The sequence below is a fragment of the Miniopterus schreibersii genome, assembly GCF_964146895.1.
Source record: "Miniopterus schreibersii genome assembly, chromosome: 15".
Taxonomy (NCBI): domain Eukaryota; kingdom Metazoa; phylum Chordata; class Mammalia; order Chiroptera; family Miniopteridae; genus Miniopterus; species Miniopterus schreibersii.
The window spans coordinates 32545946-32572836 of NC_138115.1; the positions used below are offsets into that span (position 1 = coordinate 32545946).

The window sequence follows — 26891 nt, forward strand, 5'->3', positions numbered from 1 at the left end:
AACAACAATATGGCTTTATTGTAAACTTTCCTAAGTTTTGCAATGAAGTCACAGGTGTCTTCCATGTTAGTATAAAATAACGATCCTGAAATACTATGATTCAAGAATCTTTGATGTGCATATTCATCTTTATGGGTCATAAACCAACTTTTAAAATGCCTTTAATTTTTTTGTCATGAAAAACTGTTATTCACTGGGTGGTAAAAAAGGTGAAGGGATTAATTTTAAAAAAAAACAAAACACAAAACAAAAACCTTTATAGACAGACAACGGTATGGTGATTACTAGAGGGAAAGGGGAGGGAGGGAGGAGAGAGTAAAGGGGGGATAAATGGTGATGGAAGGAGACTTGACTTGGGGTGGTGAACACACAATACAACATACAGATGATGTATTACAGAATTGTGCTCCCGAAACCTATATAATTTTATTACCCAATGCCACCCCATTAAATTCAATTAAAAAATAATAAAATGACATTGTAGAAGGAAAAAAACTGTGATTCGCTGCATGTGCTTTTATTCATTCAAGGAGTGCATCATCCATATTGAATTATTCTAAATTAACTTTATTGAAATAGCTTATTTGGTTCTTCAAGGATTGATTTATTTGAACAAAGTTTGTGTGAGTTGGCAGTATGGCGTTTCTATTTATTTCCTACTCAAGCAGTAGTTAAGATACTTAGTATAAAAAGTCAGATGCTAGGTGTAATGTTTAAATATTGTGGAAATGTTGAAATTAAATGAATGAATGAAATATTTTAATAAATTCTTATTAACAGACAATAGTATCAGATTGTTCGTTTGTTGCATCACTGGCTATTAGTGCAGCTTATGAAAGACGATTTAATAAGAAGTTGATTACCAGGTAAAACTTTATATTTGTTCCTTTAGCCCTTTTCATATAATTGTCTCTTAACTAGAAATTTAAAACCTAGGGCTTTTTGGCACAGAAAATGAAGAAAGTGTATCACTCAGAATATTATGGCCCTTGTGTGTTAAGCAGATGATTTGTGAATGTGAACAGATTTGCTAAAACAGTATAAGAACATATGTGCATGTAGTTAATATATGTAGAATAAATATGTCTTGAAATAAATTGGTCAGAGTAAAATTATGTCATTTTATAATTGCACTGCACTGTGTGGTAGCCACTAGCCACATGTGGATATTGAACACTTGTGGCTAGTCTGAATTGATATGGGCTGTGAATGTAAAATATACCCAATTTTGAAAGCTTAGCACACACAAAAATGGGAAATTGGCAAAATATCTCAAATTTTTATATTGCAAAATATTTTGGAGATGTTAGGTTAACTAAGGTATATTAAAATTACTCTTTAACATTGAATATAAAATATAAAATGTATGTAATATGAAATAGCATTTCTTTTGTCTGGAACTGCTTTAGAATGTACAGAAATGTTACTGAAATTGTGTTTTTAAAAGTTTTATTAGCTTAAAATCATTTATTATAAAAATCAAGCTTTATAATTTTTTCATACAACTTTTCCTGAATCTTTTTAATGTGTGTTACGTCCTGAAAGTATAAAGGTAAATTAGACACAGACTTTAGTTCAAGCTATTTGCCATCTTGGATAAACATCATACAAGTAAATGAAATGCAATATGTGAAAGAAAATTGATACTAGCTGTTTTTACAGGTATCTTATTGGATTATTTTGTGTAACTTTTATTAGTCTTTTAACTTAATCTCTGTCTGAGTTGTAGTTAGTTGCCTTAATTGTGGTTAATTGAAATGCTCTTCTTTACTTCTTGGGGCCAATAGAAGATTATTTTACTTGGCTTAAAGTATGTTCACTTAATAGAAAATTTATTTGAATATATAGTTTAACACTGAGCATTTTTCAGAATATTGTGAAATTTATGCACTCATGTATTATCTCATAATATACTGTATTCATTTATTTACATTAGAAATCACTTTGATTAGGGTGAAATTATTTTCTAGGCCTACTATAGAAAAATAATTCTATTTATTTTTATAAAATTGCCAAGACAATAGCATATCTAAATATAAAATTCTGGATAGTAGTTATATTGAATATTAATGTTGGTCTTTCAATATTTATTTTCTTTATAAAAGCATAATTTACCCTCAGAATAAGGATGGTGAGCCAGAGTACAATCCATGTGGAAAGTATATGGTAAAACTTCACCTCAATGGTGTCCCAAGAAAGGTAAATAATGTCCCTCTCCACCCCAGCCTCTTCTCACGCTCCCTTCCCCACCTTTCAGTATTGAATAGGATCATTAAGAAATGTTACTTGTGTAAACATTTTAAAAACATGTAAGCATTTTAACATTTCATTGATTTTGAATCTGATATTATACATGTGTTAGTAATTTTTAAAAATGACAAGTATAACATTTTTTTTAAAAATGGTTTGGGGAAAATTTATAGAAAGTTCCAAAAAGTAATTATTTTAGATATAATGTACATTTCTAGAATCCCTAACAATTTTGATGGTAGATTCATTACATTTAACATCTAATTGGCTAAAAGTTACTACCTGACAGGGAAATTAGTGTGTAAACTTGAAAAAAGACTTTTATTTTATTTTTTTTTAATTTATTTTATTGTTTAAAGTATTAGATGTCCCCCATTTTTTCCCCTTTACCGCCTCTCCCATCCCTCCCCAGCTCTTCCCCTGTCTTTTGTCTGGGTCCATGGGCTGTGCATATATGCATATAAGTTCTTTGGTCAATTTCTTCCCTTGCGCCCTCTGAGACCTGTCAGTGTGTTTCATGTTTCCATGTCTGTGGTCCTATCTTGGTTGTGAATAAAGACATTTTTAAATTGATCAGATTTTAGATATAGGAAACTCATCTTAGTAATAGGCATATCATGCCTTTTACTTTATCAGTATGAAAGATGCTATTTTTTTTTTTTTTTTTTTTTATAGAAAAGATTTTAAGATATTTTGTACCAACTAAGGAAATTAATGTTATCTTTCTCCAGGTGATAATTGATGACCAATTACCTGTTGACCATAAGGGAGAATTGCTCTGTTCTTATTCTAACAACAAAAGTGAATTATGGGTTTCTCTCATTGAAAAAGCATATATGAAAGTCATGGGAGGATATGATTTCCCAGGATCCAATTCAGTAAGTAATAGGGTGATCCAGACACAGACTTACGTTATCTAATATGACTATTTTAAATTTGAAAGATTATAGGTGCTATTTTGTTTAAAGGAAACAAAAATAGATTATCAGCCTCTGAAACAGGTTGATCAGTCACCTTATTATGGGAGTACCTATTTTCCTTTATAAGGTTAGCACATTGTATAGTAAGTCCTCACTTAACATCTTCCATAGGTTCTGCAACTTTAAACAAAATGACATAATGAAACCAATTTCACTATAGCCTGATATAAACAAGTTAAGTTGATGAGTTCCTACAGCATCTCATCCACATTATAACAAAATGACATTATTTGAGGAACTGTGGTATAGATTCAGTACAGTATTCAGGAAAGCATAAAATGTATGTGTCTGCTGTTATGTTGGGATACAGGGTCAATTAATTACAGTGTACCTTTCCAGTAAGTCTCTTCAGATCAAAGGGATGTGTCATATTGTCATCCTTATATATATATTTCTTTGATTTGTAAATTCAGGTTCAAGTTTTTTGTTTGTTAGTTTTCCCCAGCCTTAACACAGCCAGTAAAATGGAGGTATGTGCCAGTGTCCTTCAGTTGTATGAGGTAAACTACTAGGCTTATGCCAGAAATTAGATTAGCATGACTTTGAGCTGTAACACTAACCAGCCTGTGGCCTTAGAAAATTTAACTTTTCTTAGCCTATTTCCTTGTCTGTAATATGAGAATAATGCCCACCTCTCAGAGTTGTAAAGATTAAGTGATAAAATATATGCATATCACCCATCATTCATATCTGGGTAATTTCATTGCCTTAGTACCCAGCCTTCCTTCATTCTGGTTCTTATAATGCTAGTCAAAGAATGCATAAGTCATAGGTAAATGCAATAGGATATTAAATTTTTTTTCTCCACCTACATGCTCCATTGCTTTATCCTTCAAATATTAGTTTAGCTTTCTAATCCATTGCCTGTTAATTTACCCAGTGCAGTTTAGAGAATGAGAATATATGTAAAACAGTGGAAAAGTAACTATACGATTGTAAGAACTCACTAAGTGGTGATTGACTATCATCATTATTATTAAAGCAGTTTTTTCTTATGTGTTTTGAGATAAGCTTGTGTTTAAATCCAGGTAGGAATTTGAAGTAAAAAATGTATTACTCATAGAAAAAAACTTTCTACCTTCTGGTTTCTTCCTGTCAAAATCATTATATCAAATCAGTGAGATTTAATATTGATGTATTAAGTTTGAAAAAAAGGTTGACAGTCCTGAAATGTATTTATGTTGCAGAATATTGATCTTCATGCACTGACTGGGTGGATACCAGAAAGGATTGCTATGCATTCAGATAGCCAGACTTTCAGTAAGGATAATTCATTCCGAATGCTTTATCAAAGGTAAACATTTTTCTTTTTCCTTTTCAAGGTAAAAGAGGCTATTTTGAAACTTTATACCTTATTTAGAATACATATTACATTTCCCATTATTAGGGAAATTGTGTTTTTTAAAAGACTTCACTTGCTACAGCCAGCCCTCAATTATCCTCACTGACGGATACACAGTTAATCCAAATTATAGAGCATCTAAAACATTTTAATCTGGAATATCTAATATGGGAACATTTTTTTTACTTCCTTAGTACTTACCAATTTGAGGGAAGGTGGGAAAAGAGAAGTCTGAGAACATAAAGAGGAAGGGAACGTAAGCCTTAAATGGATAATTCACGTATAGGTGGGGGAGTGACTGCTGCTCTTTAGTTCATTTTACAGACTCTAGGGTGGCGGATGGATACAGCCCCCTTCAAAAAGAATTGTTAACATATAGGGACTGGGAAATTGTCTAAATAATACACAATCATTAGTGAAACTAGAAAACTCAATATGATAAATAAATTATTACTTTGGAGGAAGTGCATTGGGCATTTCATATCTTCATCTTTATTTGTAAATCATTTGAAAATTTAGCATTTGCTTCCTTTCTTCATTGATAGCTTTCGACCTGAGAAGTAAGTTTTCTAAAACTGGGTAGGGTGGAGGATGTGATAATTTATCTCATGTGCTGTAAAATAGAAATGTAATTCTTGTTAAAGTCCTTCACGGGGTGTTGGGACTAGCTTATTTTCATGTGAACCATTAGACAAAAAGAAAGATGGTGTGATCTGCAATTATAAATGTTTCCTTTAATTCTTTGTCTGTTGGGGTGATTCCAGGTTTCACAAAGGGGATGTCCTCATCACTGCATCAACTGGAATGATGACTGAAGCTGAAGGAGAAAAGTGGGGTCTGGTTCCCACACATGCCTATGCTGTTTTGGACATTAGAGAGTTCAAGGTTTTACCTTAAATTTCTTCTCTTATTTTTCTTCTTTGATAATACATTATAAGGATCCCAAATAATATATTAGACTTTTGAATACTGACAAATCAAGGTTTAGGTAAAGTTTAAAAATCATTTCACCTGTTATATTAAACAACTTGCCCTGTCACTGGGAATTATGAAAAGGTGGGAAATGTAATGACAGTGACAGCATAGACATTGAGACAGAACAGAAATGCTGTATGCTCTTTCTCTTTTCCATAAAAGCAGCAGAGTTGAGGTGAACACACACCCTCAAGGCTCTGGGCAGCATGTTGGTGTTGGGGTCAATCACAGTGTTAGACTCTAGAGCATAGGAGACCTTCAGTAAATACTTGAGAAAGGATACAGAAAATAAGACACCTATGAATAAGAAACATGCCAGTGGGTTTGCAAGTGTTTCTCTTCCTAGGAGCCCTTGTGTGCTATAAGACCTTTCAGACCCTTTCTCTGTGCTCAGGTGTTGAAATGGTTGACTTCATTACTTCTCAGATTATTGATTATTTTTAACTGAAAAATTGATCTGTTCTATAGTTTAGAAAATACAAAGATTATTAAGGAAGGACTCTTTTTCCCTAATGACATGGCACCTAAGCTGTCTAGTCACTGGGAAGTTTAAGTAGCAGTGTCCCTCAATTTCCCCTGTTTAAACTTACAGAAAGAATTAGCAATCAATTAGTAGTAACAGTGTACCACTGTGTATTAATAACACTGATTTTCTTATGTGACACATGGAATTACATGAATTATGAAGGCAGCAAGAACCTGCTGCAACATTTAAAAATTTAAAGTCTCGAGCTTTCTAAATCAGCCATTCATTGTGGCACCCCCAGGCCATACTGTGTAGAATTGTGTCTTCCTTTAAAAATGACATAAAAGTTGACTGAAGAAAAAGTATAAAAATTTATGTGAATTGAATAAGCTGAGAGGTTTGTTTATGGCAAATTACATTCTAAAACACAAAACATTCAGAATAAAAGTCACTATTATTTAGTACTGTGTATATATTATTGTTAGAATATTCTTTGAGGTAGGTACAATAGGTGACCAATACTGAGGTAGTGGCGCAAGATTTAAATTTAGATGATGAAACGGACAATATGAAAGTAAGCTTGAGTTTGAGGAAAATTTCTGTGATGATATCATTTACTTTGAATAATAAGCCTTATTTTTTTCTGAATGATCAAAGGAAACTAGACAAATAACATGTTTATGAGAAAAATAGGTACCTGTGGTTTGACTTGAGAATAAAGCATTTAAAAATTCCTGATTGCCATAAAGAATTTTAATTAATCGCCTTTTTAGTTAATAATCAGTAGTAGTATTCACATAGTATCAATTCTACAAGGCAGTTACTCTGTAAAGATGAAGGCTCTTTGGGACGTGTGTAGATGGAGTAAACTGTGGCCTGGTGGTGTGTTTCTTCACTCTTGAGTGCTTCATTCTTATAGAGTGAGTCAGTGGAAGAAGAAGCCAGAGAGAATCTGAAAGGAAAGATAGTTAAAAGTAAGGATCAGAGAGGACCTTCCAGGAAAGGGAAACAAGAACAAATGCCTTTAGAGGTGAAATTGAATAAGAATTACAGGATTGTGAGAGGAAAGACTAGACTAGAGCCAAAGATATGTGGGGTATGAAAATAGATTCAGTGACACAGAAGCATGGAACAGACTGAGGAATCTCGGAGGAAAGGTAGGGGTGGGTGGGGAGAGATTAACCAAAGAATTTATATGCATACATGCATAACCCAAGGACACAGACAATAGTGTGGTGAAGGCCTGGGATGGAGAGTAGGTGTGGGGTAGAAGGTGTCAATGGGGGGGAAAGGGGGGCATCTGTAATACTTTCAACAATAAAGATAAATTTTTTAAAAAAAAGACAAAATAGTGGGACAGTGTAGAGTGGGCTCTGAAAGAACAGGAAATAACATGCTCTAAGGCATCACTTCCTGTAGTGATGGAAATGTTCTCTGTGCTGTGTAATGCATTAGCTACTAGCTACACATGGTCCTTGAACACTTGAAATGTGGCTGGTGTGACTAAGGAACTGATTTTTAAATTCTGTAATTTTTTAAAATTTTTTTAAATTTCTTTTTATGCTTATAAACATATAAGTTCTTAGATTAATCTCTCCCCACCTACTCCCCCATCCCCACCTTCCCTCTGAGATCCCTCAGTCTGTTCCATGCTTCTGTGTCTCTGGATCTCTTTTGTTCATCAGTTTATTTTATTACATTCCACATATGAGTGAGATCATGTGGTACTTATCTTTCTCTGACTGGCTTATTTCACTTAGCATAATCCTCTTCAGTTCCCTCCAAGCTGTCCCAAAGGATAAGAGATCCTTTTTTACAGCTGCATAGTATTCCATGGTGTAAAGGTACCACAGCGTTTTTATCCACTCATCTACTGATGGGCACGTGGGCTATTTCCACATCTTAGCTATTGTGAATTGCGCTGCTATGAACATAGGGGTGCATAAGCTCTTTGTGATTGGTGTTTCAGGTTTCTTAGGATATATTCCTAGAAGTGGGATCACTGTCAGATGGCAGTTCAGTTTTTAACTTTTTGAGGAACCTCCATACTGCTTTCCATAGTGGCTGCACCAGTCTGCATTCCCACTAGCAGTGTACTCAGGTTTCCTTTTCTCCACGCCCTCACCAGCACTTGTCCTTCGTTAATTTGTGGATGGTAACCATTCTGACAGGTGTGAAGTGATACCTCATTGTGGTTTTAATTTTCATCTCTCTGATGATTAGTGACTTTGAGCATTTTTTCATATGTCTCTTGACCATCTGTATGTCCTCTTTGGAGGAGTGTCTATGTTGAATAATCACATGTGGTTAGTGACGACCATATGGACTGCATAGCTCTAAGGGATAGATAGCCATTTACAGTTTTTGATCAGATAGATATGTGACATGGTTAAAAGTGTTAATTAAAGAATAATTTCAAATTAATTTGGAAAAAGAATTGTTAAGTATTCAAAATGTATCCTCCCTTAGAGAATGATATAACTAATAAAAATATGGTAAAAACTGTTTTGCAACTTTGTGATCTCCTGGGGTTATTTTTCGATAGGGGCTGCGATTTATCCAGTTGAAAAATCCTTGGAGTCATTTACGTTGGAAAGGAAGATACAGTGAAAATGATACAAAAAACTGGACCCCAGAGTTGCAAAAATATTTAAACTTTGATCCTCGAACAGCTCAAAAAATAGATAATGGTAAATATATCTTTGTAATTTTAATACTATTTGATCTTTAAATAAATAACATGCTTTTAAGTGTGAAATGTGTTTAACTTACATCATTTATCATTAAGATATTTTTAGATTAATAAAGATATCTAATTTTTAGGAATATTTTGGATTTCGTGGGATGATCTCTGCCAGTATTATGATGTGATTTATTTGAGTTGGAATCCAGGTCTTTTTAAAGAATCAACATGTATTCACAGGTAACTTCTTTGCACATTTCAGAATATGCTTTATAGTAGTCTTCACTTTTTTCATTTAAAATGAAATGATTAATTTAGGAAGGCTAGTATTCTCTTTTTGTCATGCCCACAGATGACTATCATGTAATAGTTATTTTCTTTATATGCTTCTTGGTCATGCCAAAAATTGCAAAAAACTAAACCTGATAACTTAATTATATCTGAAACACTTTTTAAAATACTAATTTACTTTAGCTCTATGAGAAATTTAATTATTTCCTTCTTTGTTGACTTGATCTTTTAGTACTTGGGATGCTAAGCAAGGACCTGTGAAAGATGCCTATAGCCTGGCCAACAATCCCCAGTACAAATTGGAGGTGCAATGTCCACAAGGGGGCGCTGCAGTTTGGGTTTTGCTTAGTAGACACATAACAGACAAGGTACTGATAAGATATTCCATACAGAAATTCATTTAAATGTAGTTAGACCACTGTGAACAAGATAGCAATTTGATCGTCAGCCTGTTTTATTTATATAGGTGGCTTGAAAATGGTATTTTCTTAGATAAATGAATATTTTCCTCTAAGGAAATTTATCATTTGTAATCATACTCTTAGAAGTTTTATTCAAAAATCATCTCTGAAGAAAAGCATGAGAGAGTTTATGCTTTTTGAGAGGGTCTTCATGTTGATTATGCTTTAGGTCTTAAGAATATTGACATTAAAATGTTAAAGAGGGTTGGAAATTTTGAATCATTAGGCCTGATTCTGTAAAGGGTACCATATTTCAATAGCTTCAGAGTCTTTTTTAATATATTTTTTCATACTATATGGTTCAATCTGTTGGAATGACAGTTTAATCCAGAAAAACAATGTTTTTAGTAGCACTGAGTAGCTGAAATCTTTTAAAATTAGAATTATTCTTTTTTTTTCCCACTTAAGAGCATTTTGAGCACATTTTCTTAACCGCATTTGCTTCTTTGTGCTTTTAGGATGATTTTGCAAATAATCGAGAATTTATCACAATGGTTGTATACAAGACTGATGGGAAAAAAGTGTATTACCCAGGTATGTTTAGTAGCAAACATTCAAACATTAAAATTTTATTTATGTGATTAAGTAGAAAATGACAGATTTTATGTAGATAATATGCATAAATTAATTATGCTGGTAGACTAATAGAAACCACTCAAACAGATGGGTGGGTATTTATGTTGCTTGTGCTTTGTTTTGATTTGTTTTTAATCGAGTCCTCAGAAATAAGTCATATCTTTTTCTCTGATTAAAAATTCTATGGTTTTCCATGGACTCTTGGATAAATCCAAGCTCTTTACCATGGTGTATAATTCTGACCTTAACCTTCCTGCCCCCTTTATCTCATACCCTCTTTTCTCACGGAACCCTCGTTGAGGTATGGCTACTCCTGAACATATCATGCCCTTGTTTGCACCTCTTTTCACACAGTTTCTCCTGCCAAGAATCTCTCCTCCATGCCCTCTGCCCACATAAGTCCTTTTTCCCTGTTCTGCGTAATGAACATGGTTAAGATCCAGCTTATATGTTATTTCCAGTTTGATAACCTTCTGCCAGGCAAAGTGAATCTTTCCTTCTGCAGGGCTTCTGAGGTATTTAACATAGTATATTGAAACCATTTTATTTTCATATTCAAAAAAAATTTTTATCACTAAGTTACAGAAACTGTTTATGTTGTAGTCAGGGAGACAGGTAATAAGCAAAAGAAGATAATAACACGTGTGTAAAGAAATAATAGGGTCATGTGTTAGTGACTGGTTGCTTGCTTTGGTTGGGCCATGGAAGTCTACTTTGAGAAGGGATAAGAGGAACTCTGAATGAAAAAAATGAATCAATTCAAAGAAGGGAAAAAGTATTATAGGCAGAGAGAACGGCAAGTACTAGGACTCTAAAATCAGAAAAAGATTGGTGTTTTTTCGGAACAGAGAAAAGGCCAGTAGGCCTGAGAAGGTGTGGTATCAGAAGAGGTCAGAAAGGTAACGTAGGCTTAGATCAGGTGAGGTTCTGTAAGCCACAGGATAGGGTTTGGATATGATTTTTTTTTTTTAGAACATTCTTTGTAGAATATATTGAAAGAGGCAAAAGATGGCAAAACCAGTTAGGTGGTTTTGTGAGAAGTGACAGTGGTTTGAACTTTCGGTGGTAGGAGTGGGAAGGAGGAGTGGACAGATTGGGTTTTGGTAGGATTGTCGGAACTTGTTGAGTTGATGTAGAGGGCAAAGAGTTATCAAGGATGATTCCTATTTTCGGGGCTTGAGCAATAAACAGGTGTAACATTTCCTGAGGTAGTTAAGTGTTGGTAGGGTGGGGAGGGAGCAGATTTGTTCTGGCAGTTGGATTTTTGAGTAGAGTTCTGAGATAAGGTTAAGACTTTCAGTACAGATTGAAGATTAACAGTCATACAGGTGGCATTTGAAGATAGCACTGCATAAATCTTCTGTGGAGAGAGTTGTAGGTACAGAGATGAACACCAACGACCTGACCCTTGAACTCTGTCATCCTAAGGTTAAGCAGAGGAAAAGTTACCACAAAAGAATTTGAACAAAGTACCTGATGAAATATTAAGGTTTCATGTAACACAAGGGGAAGGAAATCTTTCATGAGGGAAAAAGTGGCCACTACATCAATAGCTATTTGAGAGGTCAAGTAAGATAAGGTTAGAGAAGAGACTGTTGTACTCAGCATCCTGGCAGTCATTGTTGATCTTGACAGGAGGAAAGTTAGAGGACAGGTGGGCTAGAAGCCAGTTGGTGTGGTTTGAGAAGAGACTGTGAAGTAAGGAAGCAATTTTTGACAGTTCTTTCAAGAAGGCTGCACAAAGAAATGGGCAGTGTTGGGGAAAATGGGTAATCATAGGAAACCATGGCATTCTTCCCCATTACACTGTGTTAAGGACTGGCACTGATACTGGCAGTCATTATCCCTAAAGATTCAGGAATGGGCATGGAACATAGTAGCTGTTAAATGTCTGGTTAAACCAGCCAAGTTTTCCATTTTTACATGTTGGTCATTATACAACCTAAAACACACAAGTGTTGTATGTTACTAGCATTAAGATATTACATGGCTTTTGAATTTCAAATATATGTTACCCTTTTACTTCAATCTTTTTTATCAACGCTCCCTCTTTAACACAGTGATATTTGCCTTTGCAAGGTACTTTCTGGTTTGTAGCTTTATTTTCATCATAGCACTCGGATAAATAGAACAGGTCTTATTGTTCCCCTTCTGACAGAAGAGTAAACTAAGATATAGAAGTGTGTGTTTGTTCTGACTCCTCACCGGAGGATATTTTTTCCATTGCTTTTTGGAGATAATGGAAGGGAGGGAGGTGGGCGGGGGGGAGAGAGAGAAAAACAGAAACAGAAACAAACAGAAACATCAATGTGCTATGTGAGGGCGACACGTGGACTGGTTGCCTCGTGCATGCACCCCATCGGGGGGCGGGGAGAGAACCCGCAACCCAGGTATGTGCCCTTGACCGGAAATCGAACCCTCAACCCTGCAGTTTAATACCTTGTCCAAGGTCAGAGATATGCACATTCTTTTTCTCTTTACACTAGATTACACACCTCTAAGCATTAGAGATTTATTACCTGTTTGGGATTCTAAAATGTTTAGTTTTTCTAATAGATTACATTATAAATAATCAGTGTTCCTAAGTAAGTGAAGTTATATAGCACTGATCTAATGCACATGCATGAAATGATTTTATTATGTCAGCTTTGATTGATGAAACTAACAAAGTATTTATCGGGCAGCATTGTGACAGCAAAATATTGGAAATAACCTGAATATTCAGATTGTCTGGATAACTAGATGGGGGTATAGATAAAATGTGTTATATTCATACAATAGAATATTATATAGGCAGTTTTAAAAGGAATAAACCGTATATATGTAGAACAACAGATTTCAAAAACATGTTGGGTGAAAAATGAAAGATATAAAACAAGACATACATAATCCTATTTTAGATATATGCTCACAGAAATAATATTTACCCATTCATTCTATTTTAGGATGTATATATGTTAAAGTTTGAAAAGATGTCCATCACATCTATCAGAGTGGAATGCAATAAGACTAAGGGTGGTGGTTAAAATGGACTTTGTTTTATAAAGAAGCTAATACAGAAAAAAAAATTCTCTTTGGTGGGGAATATAGATGTATTTTTCATTACTTCTGTGTAGCATTTTAAAAATTTCCTCAAAAGAAAAAAAGAAACTAATCCTGACTTTAAAATAATCTACTGGAGAAAAAAACAGCATAGGGCAATAGCAGGGATTGTCCGATACCTCCCTGAATGTATTCTAAAAGATTGTTTTTGCTTATTAGATACTGTCAGATTTATTAATTGTAAAGGTTTTCATTGAAATTGTAATTCTGTAGTAACATTATACTTAAAGATAGAACCAATTAAGGGGCTATCCATTCATTTAAGTATTTTTCCTACCATCAACCATAAAACTTAAATTTAAAAACTAAAGTCTCCTTTTCTGTAAACCCACTGGTTTATTGCAGCTGACCCGCCCCCATACATTGATGGGATTCGAATTAACAGCCCTCATTATTTGACTAAGATAAAGCTGACCACACCTGGGACCCATACTTTTACATTAGTGGTTTCTCAGTATGAAAAACAGAATACAATCCATTACACAGTCCGGGTAAGTAAACGGACATAAAATGACAAAACAATAATATAAAGTATATAATGTGCTCTGCTTTGTAAGTGGGACTATCTACAGAAAAAGTTTGTTTCTGAAAATTGTTACCTATGTATTTTTATGTGTGTTTATCTGTATGTCAATTCAGTATTATTAGGATGCTTCCTGCAGAAAATAATGCTTTTGAAAAGTAATCTTTTAATTTTGAATAACATTTTAAATGAGCATTTTTGTTTTCAGAGTAATAGTTTAGTCCTAAGGTAATGTGGTATGTTGGGCTAATAAATTCACAGAGCAAGCAATAAAAACTCCTGTAGCCTACATAATACTTTCGTTGACTTGAAAAAGGGGACCCTGAACTTAGTATAAGGAAATCGATTGCCTATAAACATTGCTCTCACAAGTTGGGAAGGTCATTGTAATTTTGTTCTGCATAGATTTGTTTGCCATACATCAGTAAAGAAATTCAATTTGAATAGATTTTTAGTGATGAAAGGAACATTGGGGAACTACCTTCACACCACACCTTCATTCTTCAGATGCAGAAACCAAGGCCTACAGAGATTGTGATTTGTCCTGAGTCACACACAGTTAGTGCCAAAGAAAGTAAATACCAGATCCCTAGCTTCGTTAAAGCTGACATGATTCCAGGCTGCCTAAGGAATGTGACACTTATATGTGCCAACTAATTTTTTAGTCTTCCAATATATCCTTTTATCACTTTGGTATTTTTATAAGTATAAACTTTATCAGTACAGTAATTTTTTCTAATCTAGGTATATTCAGCATGCAGCTTTACTTTTTCAAAGATTCCTTCACCATATACCTTATCAAAACAGGTAAGAGAATTTTGTATCTGGGTGTTGATCTCAGAGAAATCTTAGAATTCCCTTTCCTTTCTCTCTCTCATCATTCTTCACATTTAACAATTTCTTACAAAATAAAATACTCTGGAGCTTGAAAGGAATAAGGGAAGTGTAAATCGCCTCCATTGAGTCTGGGTTGGAAAGCAAGATCTTCAGTGAGCAGCAGTAAGTGATTCTGTGGACAGAAGTAAGAAATTCAGAGAAAGCGTAGTGTAAACCTTGGTCACTAGGGAAGGCCGTGTGGATGAGCTTCTTAAGTAGAATTTGAGGTTGACTTTGCAGGGTGGGGGCTTCAGGTGTAGAGTATGTGCAGGAGAACAGCTTGATTGAAGGCTTAGAGATGGAGAGAGCACTCAGTACAGCAAAGTAGCCTGGCTGAAATGAAGTTACATTGACTATCAGTGGCAAATAAAGACGAGAGAGAGGGTGGAGCCAGAGTGGAAGTTGACATCTTTGGGGAGGGTAGAGGGGTGTTTTGTCTTTAATGTAGAATTGGAGAGGGTGAAGTTTTGTTAATACAAAAACTTTGTTTTATTAGATTCACGGAAAGTGGAGTGGTCAGAGTGCTGGAGGATGTGGAAATTTCCAAGAGACTCATAAAAATAATCCCATTTACCAATTCCATATAGAAAAAACAGGGCCTTTACTGATAGAGCTAAGAGGACCAAGGTTTGTGATGAGTAACTTTCTTAACAATGTTATGTTAATGAGCTTAGTAGAACAATAGGGTTTTGAAACAGACCTATGTATATATGAATGCTTGATTTATGATAAAGATGGTATTGCATAGGGGTGGGGAAAGGATACTCTTCAATAAACGGTGCTGGAATAATGAAGTATCCATGTACCAAAAAGGTAACTAAGAGCCCAGTCTCATATCAGATCTCAAAATCAGTTCCAGGTGGATTACTAATATAGGAGATACCTTAATAAAAAGATTTTTACATGTGCTACATTAGTAAGAAAGTCTGCACTTTTTTTAAAATAAAAACTTGAATAGGTATGTCGTAAGAAAGATAATTCAAATGGCCAATAAACCATTTTAAGAGCCAAAAATTTAAAACAACCCAGATGTGCATCAGTGGCATTTAAGATTATAAAAGTCATAAAAGAGAGTCCTACATAACAGTGAAAATAATAGTTACCCACAACATGATGGATAAGTCTTAAAAATAATGAACAACAGAAGCCACACATAACAGAATATATACTGTGATTCCATTTTCATGAATTCAAGAACAGGCAAAACTAAACTGTTGTTGCCCAGCCGGCTGTGGCTCAGTGGTTGAGCGTCGACCTAGGATCCAGGAGATCGGGCGGGGTTCGATTCCCGGTCAGGGCACATGCCTGGGTTGGGGGCTGCAGCCGATCAATGACTCTCTCATCATTGATGTTTCTATCTCTCTCTCCCTTCCTCTCTCTGAAATCAATAAAGATATATTTAAAACAAAAAAATTTAAACTTGTTTAAGGATGCACACGTTGGTAGTCACACTATATACAAAGCAAGAAAGTGAAAGTTTTGTGGGTACAAGAATTGTGATGAGAAAGTTGGATACAAGGGACTTCTGTGGTGCTGAAGTTGATTTATGTGGTGGTAACCCAGGTGTTCATTTTACAAATTTTTTAAGTTATATATTTGTTTTATGTACATTGTGTTATATTTCACAATTTTAAAAGGTTTAAAAGCTAGAGAATACAAATGAAAAATAGTAGTTTTAAATAAAACTAGGCTTAATTGTGCCTGCTTTATAAAATAATTCAAAAGAAACTAATAATTCTAATTTAGGTATGACTAAGCTACTTTTCACAGTCATTTTTAAAAACCTTTACCAGTCTAAGTAAGGTATCTAATTGCCCTTTTGTATTTAATCTCTTGATAGATTGAACATGTAAAAATACTTGACAATGTGTATTTTTCTTATATTCCCTAATTCATGTCTTTTACCCATTTTTCTGTTGGAGTTGTCATGTTTTTCATAATTGTAAGCATGAATTAGGGTATGTCTGTAAGAATATTAACTCCTTCACATATTTGCAAATATTTTTCCCAGATAATTTTTTTCTCATAGAAAAAAGTTCATTTTAAAGTAATCAGTCTTTTCTAGTTTATTTTGCTGTGGGCAGGAAATCTCATCCCAGTAGTAAAGCAATTTTCACCATGTTTTCTTTATATATATTTTCCTCCATTGATTTTGAGAGAGTGGGGGGGGGGGGGGAACATCAATGTGAGAGATTGGTTGCCCCTCACACGTGCGCCCCCTCCCCCCTCCCCCACCCCCGGACCTGGGCCAGGGATCTAACCTTCAACTCAGGTACATGCCCTTGACTGGAGTTGAACCCATGACCCTTCAGTGTGTGGGCCCGTGCTCTAACCATTGAGCAACACCAGCCAGGGCACATTCTACTTTTTAATCCATATGGAATGTATTTTTGTATTTGGCGTGAGATACAATTTAACAGTTTAAGTTTTTGTCACCTCATCACCAACTAAATCATCTTTCTTTTCCCTACTAGTTTGGAATGCCATGTCTGCATATGCTAATTACTTTCTTAAATTTAGGTTTTTTTCAGGGTTTTCTCTTCCTGTCCCACTTTTTCTGCTTAATACAATGACAAATTTAACATTATTATCTGGGAGCCTGCAGTAAAAATGTAGTCTCCTAAAGTAAGTTTAATATTAATCTTTATGGCTGCAATTTAAAAATATAGTGTTTTCTGTAATTGAGTAAAAATAGTATGCATGTGTTTCTTAGTATTGTTTCTTCCTACTGAAGTTTTAGAAAGCATACACATGATTTTAATGTACATCTGCACTTTAGGTGTACTTATTTTTAGGTATGTATTTGAGACTGCGTAGCGGTAATTCTGTTCCTTTTTATTGCTAGGCAATATAGTGTTGGATTTGAAGTTGTAGCAGTATCTATGGTGGGAGATCCTGGTCCCCATGGCTTTCAGAGGAAATCTAGTGGTGACTACAGGTAAGGTTGGCATTTTGACTAGATCTGATTTATATTTTGCTTTCTGTGGCATCATCTTCTGTAAGACTTATTTTTATTTTCCCTGAATACAGGTGTGGGTTTTGCTACCTGGAATTTGAAAATATACCTGCTGGGATTTACAATATCATTCCCAGTACTTTTTTGCCTAAACAAGAAGGACCTTTTTTCTTGGACTTTAATAGTATTATCCCCATCAAGACAACACAGCTTCAGTGATGGGGAAATCTCAGCAATTACTGGATTTTATACTTATCAATCAACCAGCTCTTCCAATGAGGACACAAATCTGCAGGACACTCACCAATAAGAACAGAATTCTCTAAAAAAAAGTTACAGTGGAATCTGATGCTCAAGTCAGGGTGTGCAGTGAGAATTGTATATAGTCAGAATTACCCTAAATTACTTTAGAAGTACCATTTACATGGTTTTGTGTGTCTGAATTGGTTTGCATTTAGGGGCCACATTGTATTAAAAAAGTGCAGATGATTAAAGTTTATACTCAATCAGCACTGTGATATGCCTTTGCTAAGAGGGAACTGAGACCAGATAAGGGGCATAGACTCATTGAGTGGAATGGTAGGCTGGTATAATATTCTGAACTATTTATGTTGTTTGTCTTTCTGGCAGAGCATGTTGTAAGGTAAACCTGCTTGTGTTGTGACTCTACTGTGTATCTTGGGCAACAAATTACCAAATGAATTATGTTACCATCACAGATTTTATTTATGACTTCTAATGTTTGTTGCCCAGATGTTATGAAAGAATAAAGCTTTAAGAAATACTAAATTAAGTTAGCATGAAGACGCTCATGCTTAAGAATGAAGGTAGTTGAAGTTAGATACTTGTTTCCCATTGAATCGTGTAAAGAGAACCGAAGTATATATTCGCTATTGCAGTCATTTTTTTATCAAGTTGATGAAAGTAGACATTGAAGACTCACTATTTAGTTGGTGTATTCTTTTTTTAATTGCTCTGTAGTTCAGTGCTTTTAATGCTAACAGCACTCTGAAGAAAATATAATTGAGAATTTAATATATTGTAATTGGGGTTGGGTTGCATTCAGAAAAATTCCCAAGATAGTATTGTCCTGTGTAAATCCCCAGTTGTTTACATAACCATCAGAGCAGAATGATCCTCAAGACTTTAAAGACTGAAGATAGGCGGTATGTCTCATCTCTACTTTATAATTATCAAAACTTCTTATTTTGTATTTCTGCTACCTTTAATTGAAATAAAATGTTTATACTTATGGAAACTGCAGTTTAACCTAGAGAAATTTATTATTAAAAGACTTCATCTAGTATGTTCCATCTTAAAGAGAAAACTCATTATTTGCTTGAAAATTCATGCTTAAAAAAAAAAAACCTGTTCTTTAACATTCAGGATAGTGATAGGTTGTTATAGTAGTGAGATTTCTCGTTTATAAATATTTAGTGCTTTCAATTTTAGATATTTTTAGGTAGATGAGTTGAACTAATTTTCTGTAGCCCTTGAAAGAAAAATTCTAAAGCGTAAGAGTTATATTTATTACAAACACATATGAGTTAAACCTCTTGTGTTAAAGATCTTACAGGATGCAAAATGAATTAAGATCTAATCCCTCCCCTCAAAAGTCTAATGAAGGAGACCTATATATGAGTAGTTTAATGTATTGTAATGTTGAATTCTATAATAGAGCTCTAAACACAGTGCTACAGATATATAAGGAAGGAAAATGAGTAATTTTGGCTAGACCAATATAGAGAATAGAATCACCTGGGGAGCTTTTAAGAGCCCAATGCCCACACATACCCCAAATCAATCTCCAGAGCTCAGACCAGCGAGCATTATTTTTAAGCTTCCTGGGAGATTCCCAGTGTGCAGCAGAGATTGAGAACCAGTCTTTCGATAAAACCATCTTGTCTTTATTTTCCTGCCACTGTCTCCTTATTGCTAAGTTTTGTAGCAGCAAAAGTAGAATTCTGATTCAAACCTTGGTAATTGGGGCTTAAATTATGAGGATCCATGACTTTTAATTGAAAATAAGAACAGATGACCACTGCATTCCATGCTCTTCCTATGGCAAGAAAGTTGCCTAGATTAGAAGATTTAGGCAACATCGAGATTTCTCATTTGAAGTCATAGAAAGCTAGACATTTTCTTAAGCGGGTTTTATTACACTTAAGGTATTAAGACACAAGTACAAAATAACCTTGTAATTAAGATACTGTATCAGTCATTAAAAAAGGAGAAAACGCTACAGTATGAAGATTTACAAATGACTAAAATATACCAGTTGTGACAGAATTAACGAACAACTTGAAATGGGGTTGCTTTTTTCCTTTTAGAAATGCCAAGTTTTCTTAACATAAAATACAATGCTCTTAAATATGTGAACATTGAAAACATTAAAGAAAAGCAGTCTTAACACTCACTATTAGACTAACAGACTCCATTGCATCTAGTTAACAGCCTTTGCCAACACATGCCTACTCCCTTTCCTAGCTTTAAGAAACAATTTCCTCTAAGAAATACTAGTGTAGCATAACCCTTAAATAAGTTTTTTATTTTTAAAGTTACAACCTACAGAGAAATTAACACCTTGTCAATCTAGAATAACAGTGGCAACCGTTCTTCACATGCACTTCTTAGAATAAGTCCCCTTGGCTGGCAGCTGGTGGGATCAGGTTTATGCTATAGAACCTTCTCTCCCACAGCCACAAATCCCATTCTATGGCATGTCCTTGCTACCCTCATCCCCCCAGTCCCCCATTCCCACACTGGCATTCACCTTTCCCACCCCCCAAAAGTGCAGTTCATAGTAACCTTTATAGAAAATGGTTTTAATGGGTGTCCCAACATACACTTTTTAAAGCCCCTTCTCAACACCAGAGATGATAAAAATGAATTATGTTCTTGGACTTTTTATGCCTTCACTGGGTCAAAAAGGTATGTTCTGAATATTTGAGCTTCCTCTTTTCATTTAGATCCCCCCCTGAGATACAAAGGAGAGAACATATTTTCCCAAACTGAGGGTGAGAGATGGGAAAGAGAAGCAAGCTGTTGACCCCAGGTGGGGTCAGCTTCCAAGCTCCTTTCCTGGCTCGGGATCTTTCGTAGGAACTAGTTATTGCTTCCATAACACTGTTGCAGTTAATGCTCCACAAAGACTGTGAACCTGGTCACAGTCCACCTGCAACAAAAATTCTGCTCTGGAAAACAAACCAGCCTAAGAGCTCTTACCCAGAAGAAAAGTCTTCAGCCCTCAAGGTCGCCGAAACTTCACTAGTGCAGTTTAGAGTAAACGCTTACGATTTGGCATGTATTAAAGGATTATTGGCACAACATTCTCCACAGTTTCGTTTAAATAGTGATATGTATTGGGGCCAGAACCTTGGATGGATCAGCCGATCTGCACCACTTTTACATCAGCAATAATCCCATCTCTTCCCTTTGCGCACTGGAGGGCGAGCTGCTTCATCCTGTTCACCAAGGCCTGGCCCTCAGGGGAGGCGCTGCTTTGGCTCTTGCCACCATCACTGCTGCTGTTGCTAAGCCCCCGATTGTTGTTGGCTTTGTCACTTGTTTTATTCTCTGCCCCTTCTGCTCTGTCTCCTATAGAAATGTAAATATTAAGTGAGTATTGACAATTCCAAGAGTCACTTAGTTGGCCCAACTCAGTCAGCCAACTCAACCCAGTGTTGCCCAACCATGTGTATCACAAAGGGTCCATCACATAACTGCTTTTATTCCTTGAGGCGTTTTATATATACCTTATCCATAGAGATGAAATTTGTCATGCTCATTTAATAGCTGGAAAACAGAAACTCTAGCATGTGCTTGTCAAGAGGACTGTTGTGATGAGACACAGAACCCAAGCTATGGAGCTAGGAGCTCCCAGAACAGGACTTGGAAACTATCTCAGGGATAAACACCAACAGCACATTCACACAGACCCAGTAACACAGCACTGGGGGCTCCAAGACCTGGCCAAGGTCTAGAACAGTGCAGAGATCTGGCCTCAAAAGCGGTGAGTCATCTGGGATAGCACCACTGGTGACAGGGCTGCAACTTACCTCGTTCCACCTCACACTCCGGGGAGGAGGCCCCACTGCATTCGCTGCGAGGGCCTAATACCGGGAACATCATCCCAAACTCTGACAGGGACACAGGGCTGGGCAGATCCAGGCTGCCGGGCCTCACAACTGCAGAGAATTGGTCGACCGTCTCAGATGGGCTCGTGGGTCCTGAACTAAAGCTGGACAAAGACTGGGTCTCCGAGTCATCTTCAGACACAAAGTTGCTGCAGTTGTCATCTTCAAAGGCTTCAGAGGCCACTAGGATGAGAGAGAACACCAGTCACACAGGTTCTGGCAGATAGCTACACACGGCATGAGAACTGCAGAATCCCTGCCACTGTGGGTGTCTGATAAAAGGCGCATGACCAGACTCGGGACGCAGCTGGCAGCTGGAGCCCATGGATGTTCATTGTCCTTGCAATTACTTTCTAGCCTGTGTGTCCCCTAGAAGTTAGTGTCAGTAGACATTGCCTAAAGGTAGAAGATGAATTCAGCCACAGATCAGGGGCTTTTCTCTACCCCATTCCCCCAAATTGATCCTCACATGCACAGGACGAGAGCTGGCCCTTTGTAAAGGATCCCCAGCAAAGCCAGCCTGACGTCAGGGCTTCCTTCCACAGCAGTAGAAGCAGGGGCTGCTGGAAAAACAGCCCTGCTTGGAGTACCTGTTGGGACCTTTGTTATCTTCCAGGTGACTTCTGATCTCAAAAGACAACGCTCAGAGCCTACCTAGGTCGTGATTTGCCGGGAAATTCCTTCCCAGTGCTCTGTAACTTGTGCTTCACTTACTGTCTAGACCACAGTAACCAAGGCCCAGAGATAGGTCATTCTCACGGTTTGAAAGCTGCTCCAGCCTTTCTTTATTTCCCCTCTGCCTGCACATAGTCCTGCGGCTGCATAGATGTTTCTCTCTCCTCCCCTTTTGTCCCCGCTCATCTTTAAGAACAGCCTTGTAGCGTCCCCTAGAGGATTACCACAAATGAGAAATCCTAAAATGTTGGGGACAAAATGGGCTCCAGTCTGAATCCCAGTCCCGTTCCCACTACTTGCTGTATAGTCTTAGTCCAGTTACTTAACCTCTCTGAGCTTCATGTTCCTCTCCATACAGGGTTTATGAGATGATGTATATTAAAGGCCTCACATTGTTGATGCTCAAAATATAGTTTCCTCTTCCTTTACCTTGAGCCTGGCCCTTAAACGTTTGTTGACTGGCTTAAAGAACACCTGAGAAAGGAGCTTGGGAAAGAGGCAACAGGGACTATTCCACGGAAGAGGAGGAGGAAGTGTGCAGAGACAGCGCTGGAGGGGTCTTCATGGTTAACAGAAAGGAAGCCGCATCACACCTGTTACCAGTTTCCCTGGAAAAAGGCTCTCTGGTCAGACACCAGTGACAGGCGCCAGTGTTATTTCCTCTCCTCCTCACCGCCTCTCTCCAGTAGGCAGGAGGCAGTGTCATACTCCCCACTGCACGGGTGAAGAAATGGAGGTGTAAGGTTAAACCCTTGCCTGCATCGTGTGCTAGTAATGATGAGAAGGCCATGATTTTCGGAGTCAAACCTAATTCCAAAGCCCCTATTCTTAGACAACTCTTCTTTCCTGCAGTACTTCTCAGACGCTTGTATGTTCCCTAATATGCACTTTGAACCTCAGGGGTGAACATAAGACATTTTCCAAACTTATTTGACCACAGAATCCCAATTTTGAGGAACACAGCGTTCCACAAAACGTGGGAAGCCACCAGAGAAAGCCCTCAGTCCCACTCACCTCTGAGGCCCTCCACTGACGACGAGACAGCCCTGGAAGCTGATCACACAGCTGTGTCATCTCCCCACCTGCACACAAGCCCGACTCACCTGAAACGGCATCTGGGTCAGGTTTGCGCCCTGGCAGGTCCTCCACGGATGTGCCGCTGCCCTCAGCCCCGACCCCGCAGCCCCGAGGCCCCATGGCGCTGGAGCGCCGCCGCTCGTGGATCTCATCTGAGATCATCTCCAGGTTCTTCAGGGCCGTCTTGTACTCGCCTTTCGCCAGGGCTAGCTTGGCCTGCAGGTCGTCCACGGTCTTCTTTAATTGCTGGTCAGGAGAACAGGAGGCTCAGTAAGTGAAGGCTGCCCCTTCGGGCCTTGTGATCATTCCACTCCCAAGACTTTCCCAAGACATGGCTGAGGACCTGATTACTCTTCTCAAAGCTATCCACACACCAGATATAAAAGCAGCCACCACCACCTCCAGCTCCCATCTGGGTGACAAACTAAAGCTCTGTTATCCAGAAACTACCACTGGCAGAATGAACCCCATCAGGGAAGCAACAGTGGGTGTCAAATTCACACACAGGTCCCACATTCCAGCCATTTGGTCCTAGCCCTGTGGTTCTCAAACTTGACCTTGCATCAGAATCCCCTGGAGGGCCTGTTAGATCTCGGGTGGCTGGATTCCACTGGCAGTTTCAGATTCAGTGGGTCTAGGGTGGGCGATGCTGATGCTGCTGGTCCTAGGAGCACACTGAGAACCACTGCCCAGTACAATATAGAAAGTGACTGGTCAGCAGATGTAGAGAACTTCAGAGACTACCCCTGACCCAACCAAGACCATTTTGAGGCCTGAAAACTCCATAAAGAATGTATCTCCACTCTCCTCTTATAGTTAAACTATTCAAATGAACCATTTGAAAGTATCACAAAAAGTGGAGCTTTGCAGAAAAATCCCATCAGCAACACATACCTCAAGCTGCATGTAGTACTTTGCCTTGAGTTCAAAATAAGGCCTGTGAAGGACAGGAAGAAAAAAACATAAGAGTAATGTAACACAATGGCCACTAATAAACTCCATGAAGTGTATGAGGCACTAGCTACAGCTGGCCAGGTCATCCTTCCAGGAATAGTAAACTGACGAGGCCGTGAGCTGCAGGTAGTGCTCCCAACTCTGGGGCCTGATGGATACAGGCGCCCGTCAGAACCACTGGGTTCACTCAAGGTATGGGGAACCCACTGTGTACACAGCGTGGACCCCCTGCATCCTGGTTCACTTTCCTCTCTGGGGACACTGTTCCAGGCCACACAAGTGTGTGCCCAGCAGCCAATTTGGCCTGGATCTCTTCTAAGGAGGGCATCTCCCCAGGGATGACTAGCAGATGAGGGTGGAGAAAGGGCTGCCTCAAAATACACCCTCTGCTGAGCTCAACTAGAAACACCAGTCCTACCCCCACTGAATACAGCACAGCCACTGGAAGGACAGGCCCAGGTTGGCCCTCTTGGGCTCTGTCCAGGACTAAAGGTATCAGGTGGTCTACAGACCCAACCAGGTCATGGGCAAGAGACAGCAAAAAATGCAAACATTCTAGTCCCAAGTTCTAGGTAAGCCAGAAGACGCTGGCTCTTTAGCAACTCTGGTGTCTGAGTACTAAGTATAGACCAGTGTTTTATTCTTGACCTGTTCACCTACCAAGAAGCTCTGGGTCTGTCTTTGGCTTTTGGGTCTAGGCCATTCCAAGTCCTGTCTCTCGCTTGGAGGCCCAGCAGCTGTAAAGCAGGGGGTTTTTCTCCAAGATCATTGTATACAAATATATAGGAATGATAGTGAGAAAAGCTTGGAAAAAACATCCATTAAAACCATCTTGTACCATTCCATCAGCTCTTGGTCCACAGAGAGCATATATTGTGTCGCAGCTCATCTACATTATACTGACAGATAAACTGAGGCCCAGCCAATAGGCCGTGGAATGGTCTGCTTTTGAAATTCCTTTTTCTGTGTTTTCCAGGAGCAGTCCCACCACTCAGCACCTTGTCCCTCTGGGTGCTGGCAGGCAGAGGGAGCCTGGGCAGGGGGGTCCTGGTGAGGCAGGTCCCTGAGTGCAAGGCACATAAAAGGTTGAGAAGATTCGCAAGAAAACCAGCACATGGCCTCAGGGACTCTCACGCCCAGACTCACTTGGATTTGTTGATGGCTCTCTTGAGTTTCTTCTCCAGCTGCCGCATGCGGCCCATGGCTGCGTTGTACCTGGCAGCTGTCTCCTTGTGCACCAGCTCGCTCCTTGTCTTGGTGTGCTCTGCCTCCATGACCTTCAAAAACAGCACAGGTCAAGCCCCGAACAGGCCCTTGTAGAGTATTACTTAAATCATTTTTTTAAAATATCCTTTGAGTAAATTAGTAGGCAGACTAAGATTAAACTAACTTCCAACTAGAATAGGATTACTTCTTTCTACTTTTCTATTTTGGAAAAGTCTCAGCAGGTAGTACTAAATAGCCAAATTGGCTGTGACAATGACCAAGAAAGAAAACAAGGAAAAACAAAAATAAGAGAAAAATATGAAGCATTCTCTGATTTATGTCCCTTTCCTTCTGCTCAGCCCTCCTGGCTCTAAATAGCCACCTTGGGCTCCCCCTGCTTCCGCCTGTGGGCAGGGACGGACTGACAGGCAGGCAAATGGGCATCAGTCCAGCGGGAACTCAGACACCAAGGAACTGGGATGCTAGCAAAACCAGGCCTGACAGCGTCAGGACAACAGGGCAATTATGACCTCAGCGGTTTGGCCCTTTCCTCAAACATCCTGAATTAGCTGGTGGATACTGAAGAATCCAGGGTCCAGAAGGGTCAAACTTTACATTTAAACAATATCAAATCATTCATACCAGATTTTGAGGTTCACAAGTTTGTGACCAGGAAACCACTCAACATCCTGGTGGGAAATTCTAGTGGGAACATTTTGTTAAGCCTTTTGATTAACATGAATTTCAAAAACAAAAAAAAACAGCAATCAAGAGCCCAAAAATACAGCAGCTCACCCGGCCAGCGTGGTTCAGTGGTTGAGAGTCAACCCATGAACCTGGAGGTCACAGTTCGATTCCCAGTCAGGGCACATGCCTGGGTTGTGGGCTTGATCCCTACAGGAGGCAGCCAATCAGTGACTCTCATCATTGATGTTTCTCTCTCTCAAAACGAAAGCAAAACAAAACAAAAAATGGCAGCTCAAAGGCCCATTCCCTGACACATGGGCAGTCAGAACAAGGCCTGCCTTAAGAGGAGATGCTGCAGGAACATACAGCAGTTCAAGCCACATAAGCAGCTCGCAGTTCCTTTCCCATCTTCTACCTACAATTCTAACAAGTGTTACAGAATGAACTGGAGAGAAAGGAGTGAGGTTAGGCTCACAGGCTGTTCTTTGTTTTACCTGAAGAGCATGAGAGACAAGTCCAGAAGGCCCTAGGTGATTGGTCCACTCTCAAACCCAGCAGGACGATTTTAGGAAGCCACCACCATGCCTTTAACTCAAGGTTAAAAGAGAAGCCCATGGCAGGAGGCCACCGATGTTCTAGCACCCCCTCCAGTCACAGCCAGTCAGCCCTGGGATA

The 26891-nt window shown here is 38.2% G+C and overlaps 2 protein-coding genes across 4 annotated transcripts in view; one reads left to right on the forward strand and one right to left on the reverse strand.

Annotated features, from left to right (window-relative positions):
* Positions 1-18798, forward strand: part of CAPN7 (calpain 7) — a 35195-nt gene extending 16397 nt beyond the window's left edge. The window contains exons 8-21 of one of the 3 annotated variants that reach the window (XM_081159541.1): positions 781-866; positions 2106-2199; positions 2982-3128; positions 4418-4524; positions 5337-5457; positions 8559-8703; positions 8837-8936; positions 9220-9355; positions 9907-9982; positions 13472-13617; positions 14394-14456; positions 15022-15152; positions 17371-17463; positions 17556-18798. In XM_081159541.1, the coding sequence (XP_081015667.1) occupies positions 781-866; positions 2106-2199; positions 2982-3128; positions 4418-4524; positions 5337-5457; positions 8559-8703; positions 8837-8936; positions 9220-9355; positions 9907-9982; positions 13472-13617; positions 14394-14456; positions 15022-15152; positions 17371-17463; positions 17556-17700 (1590 nt within the window). In that variant the 3' untranslated portion in view covers positions 17701-18798. The remainder of the gene's footprint in view (positions 1-780; positions 867-2105; positions 2200-2981; positions 3129-4417; positions 4525-5336; positions 5458-8558; positions 8704-8836; positions 8937-9219; positions 9356-9906; positions 9983-13471; positions 13618-14393; positions 14457-15021; positions 15153-17370; positions 17464-17555) is intronic. The other 2 variants (XR_014000363.1, XM_081159542.1) reach the window with 2 other exon arrangements.
* An 819-nt stretch (positions 18799-19617) lies between these two features.
* SH3BP5 (SH3 domain binding protein 5) overlaps positions 19618-26891 on the reverse strand; it is a 58048-nt gene continuing 50774 nt past the window's right edge. The window contains exons 5-9 of the mRNA XM_081159543.1: positions 25470-25600; positions 24264-24306; positions 23396-23615; positions 21540-21800; positions 19618-21078 (exon numbers count right to left, since the gene is read on the reverse strand). Of these exons, the coding sequence (XP_081015669.1) occupies positions 20867-21078; positions 21540-21800; positions 23396-23615; positions 24264-24306; positions 25470-25600 (867 nt within the window). The 3' untranslated portion in view covers positions 19618-20866. The remainder of the gene's footprint in view (positions 21079-21539; positions 21801-23395; positions 23616-24263; positions 24307-25469; positions 25601-26891) is intronic.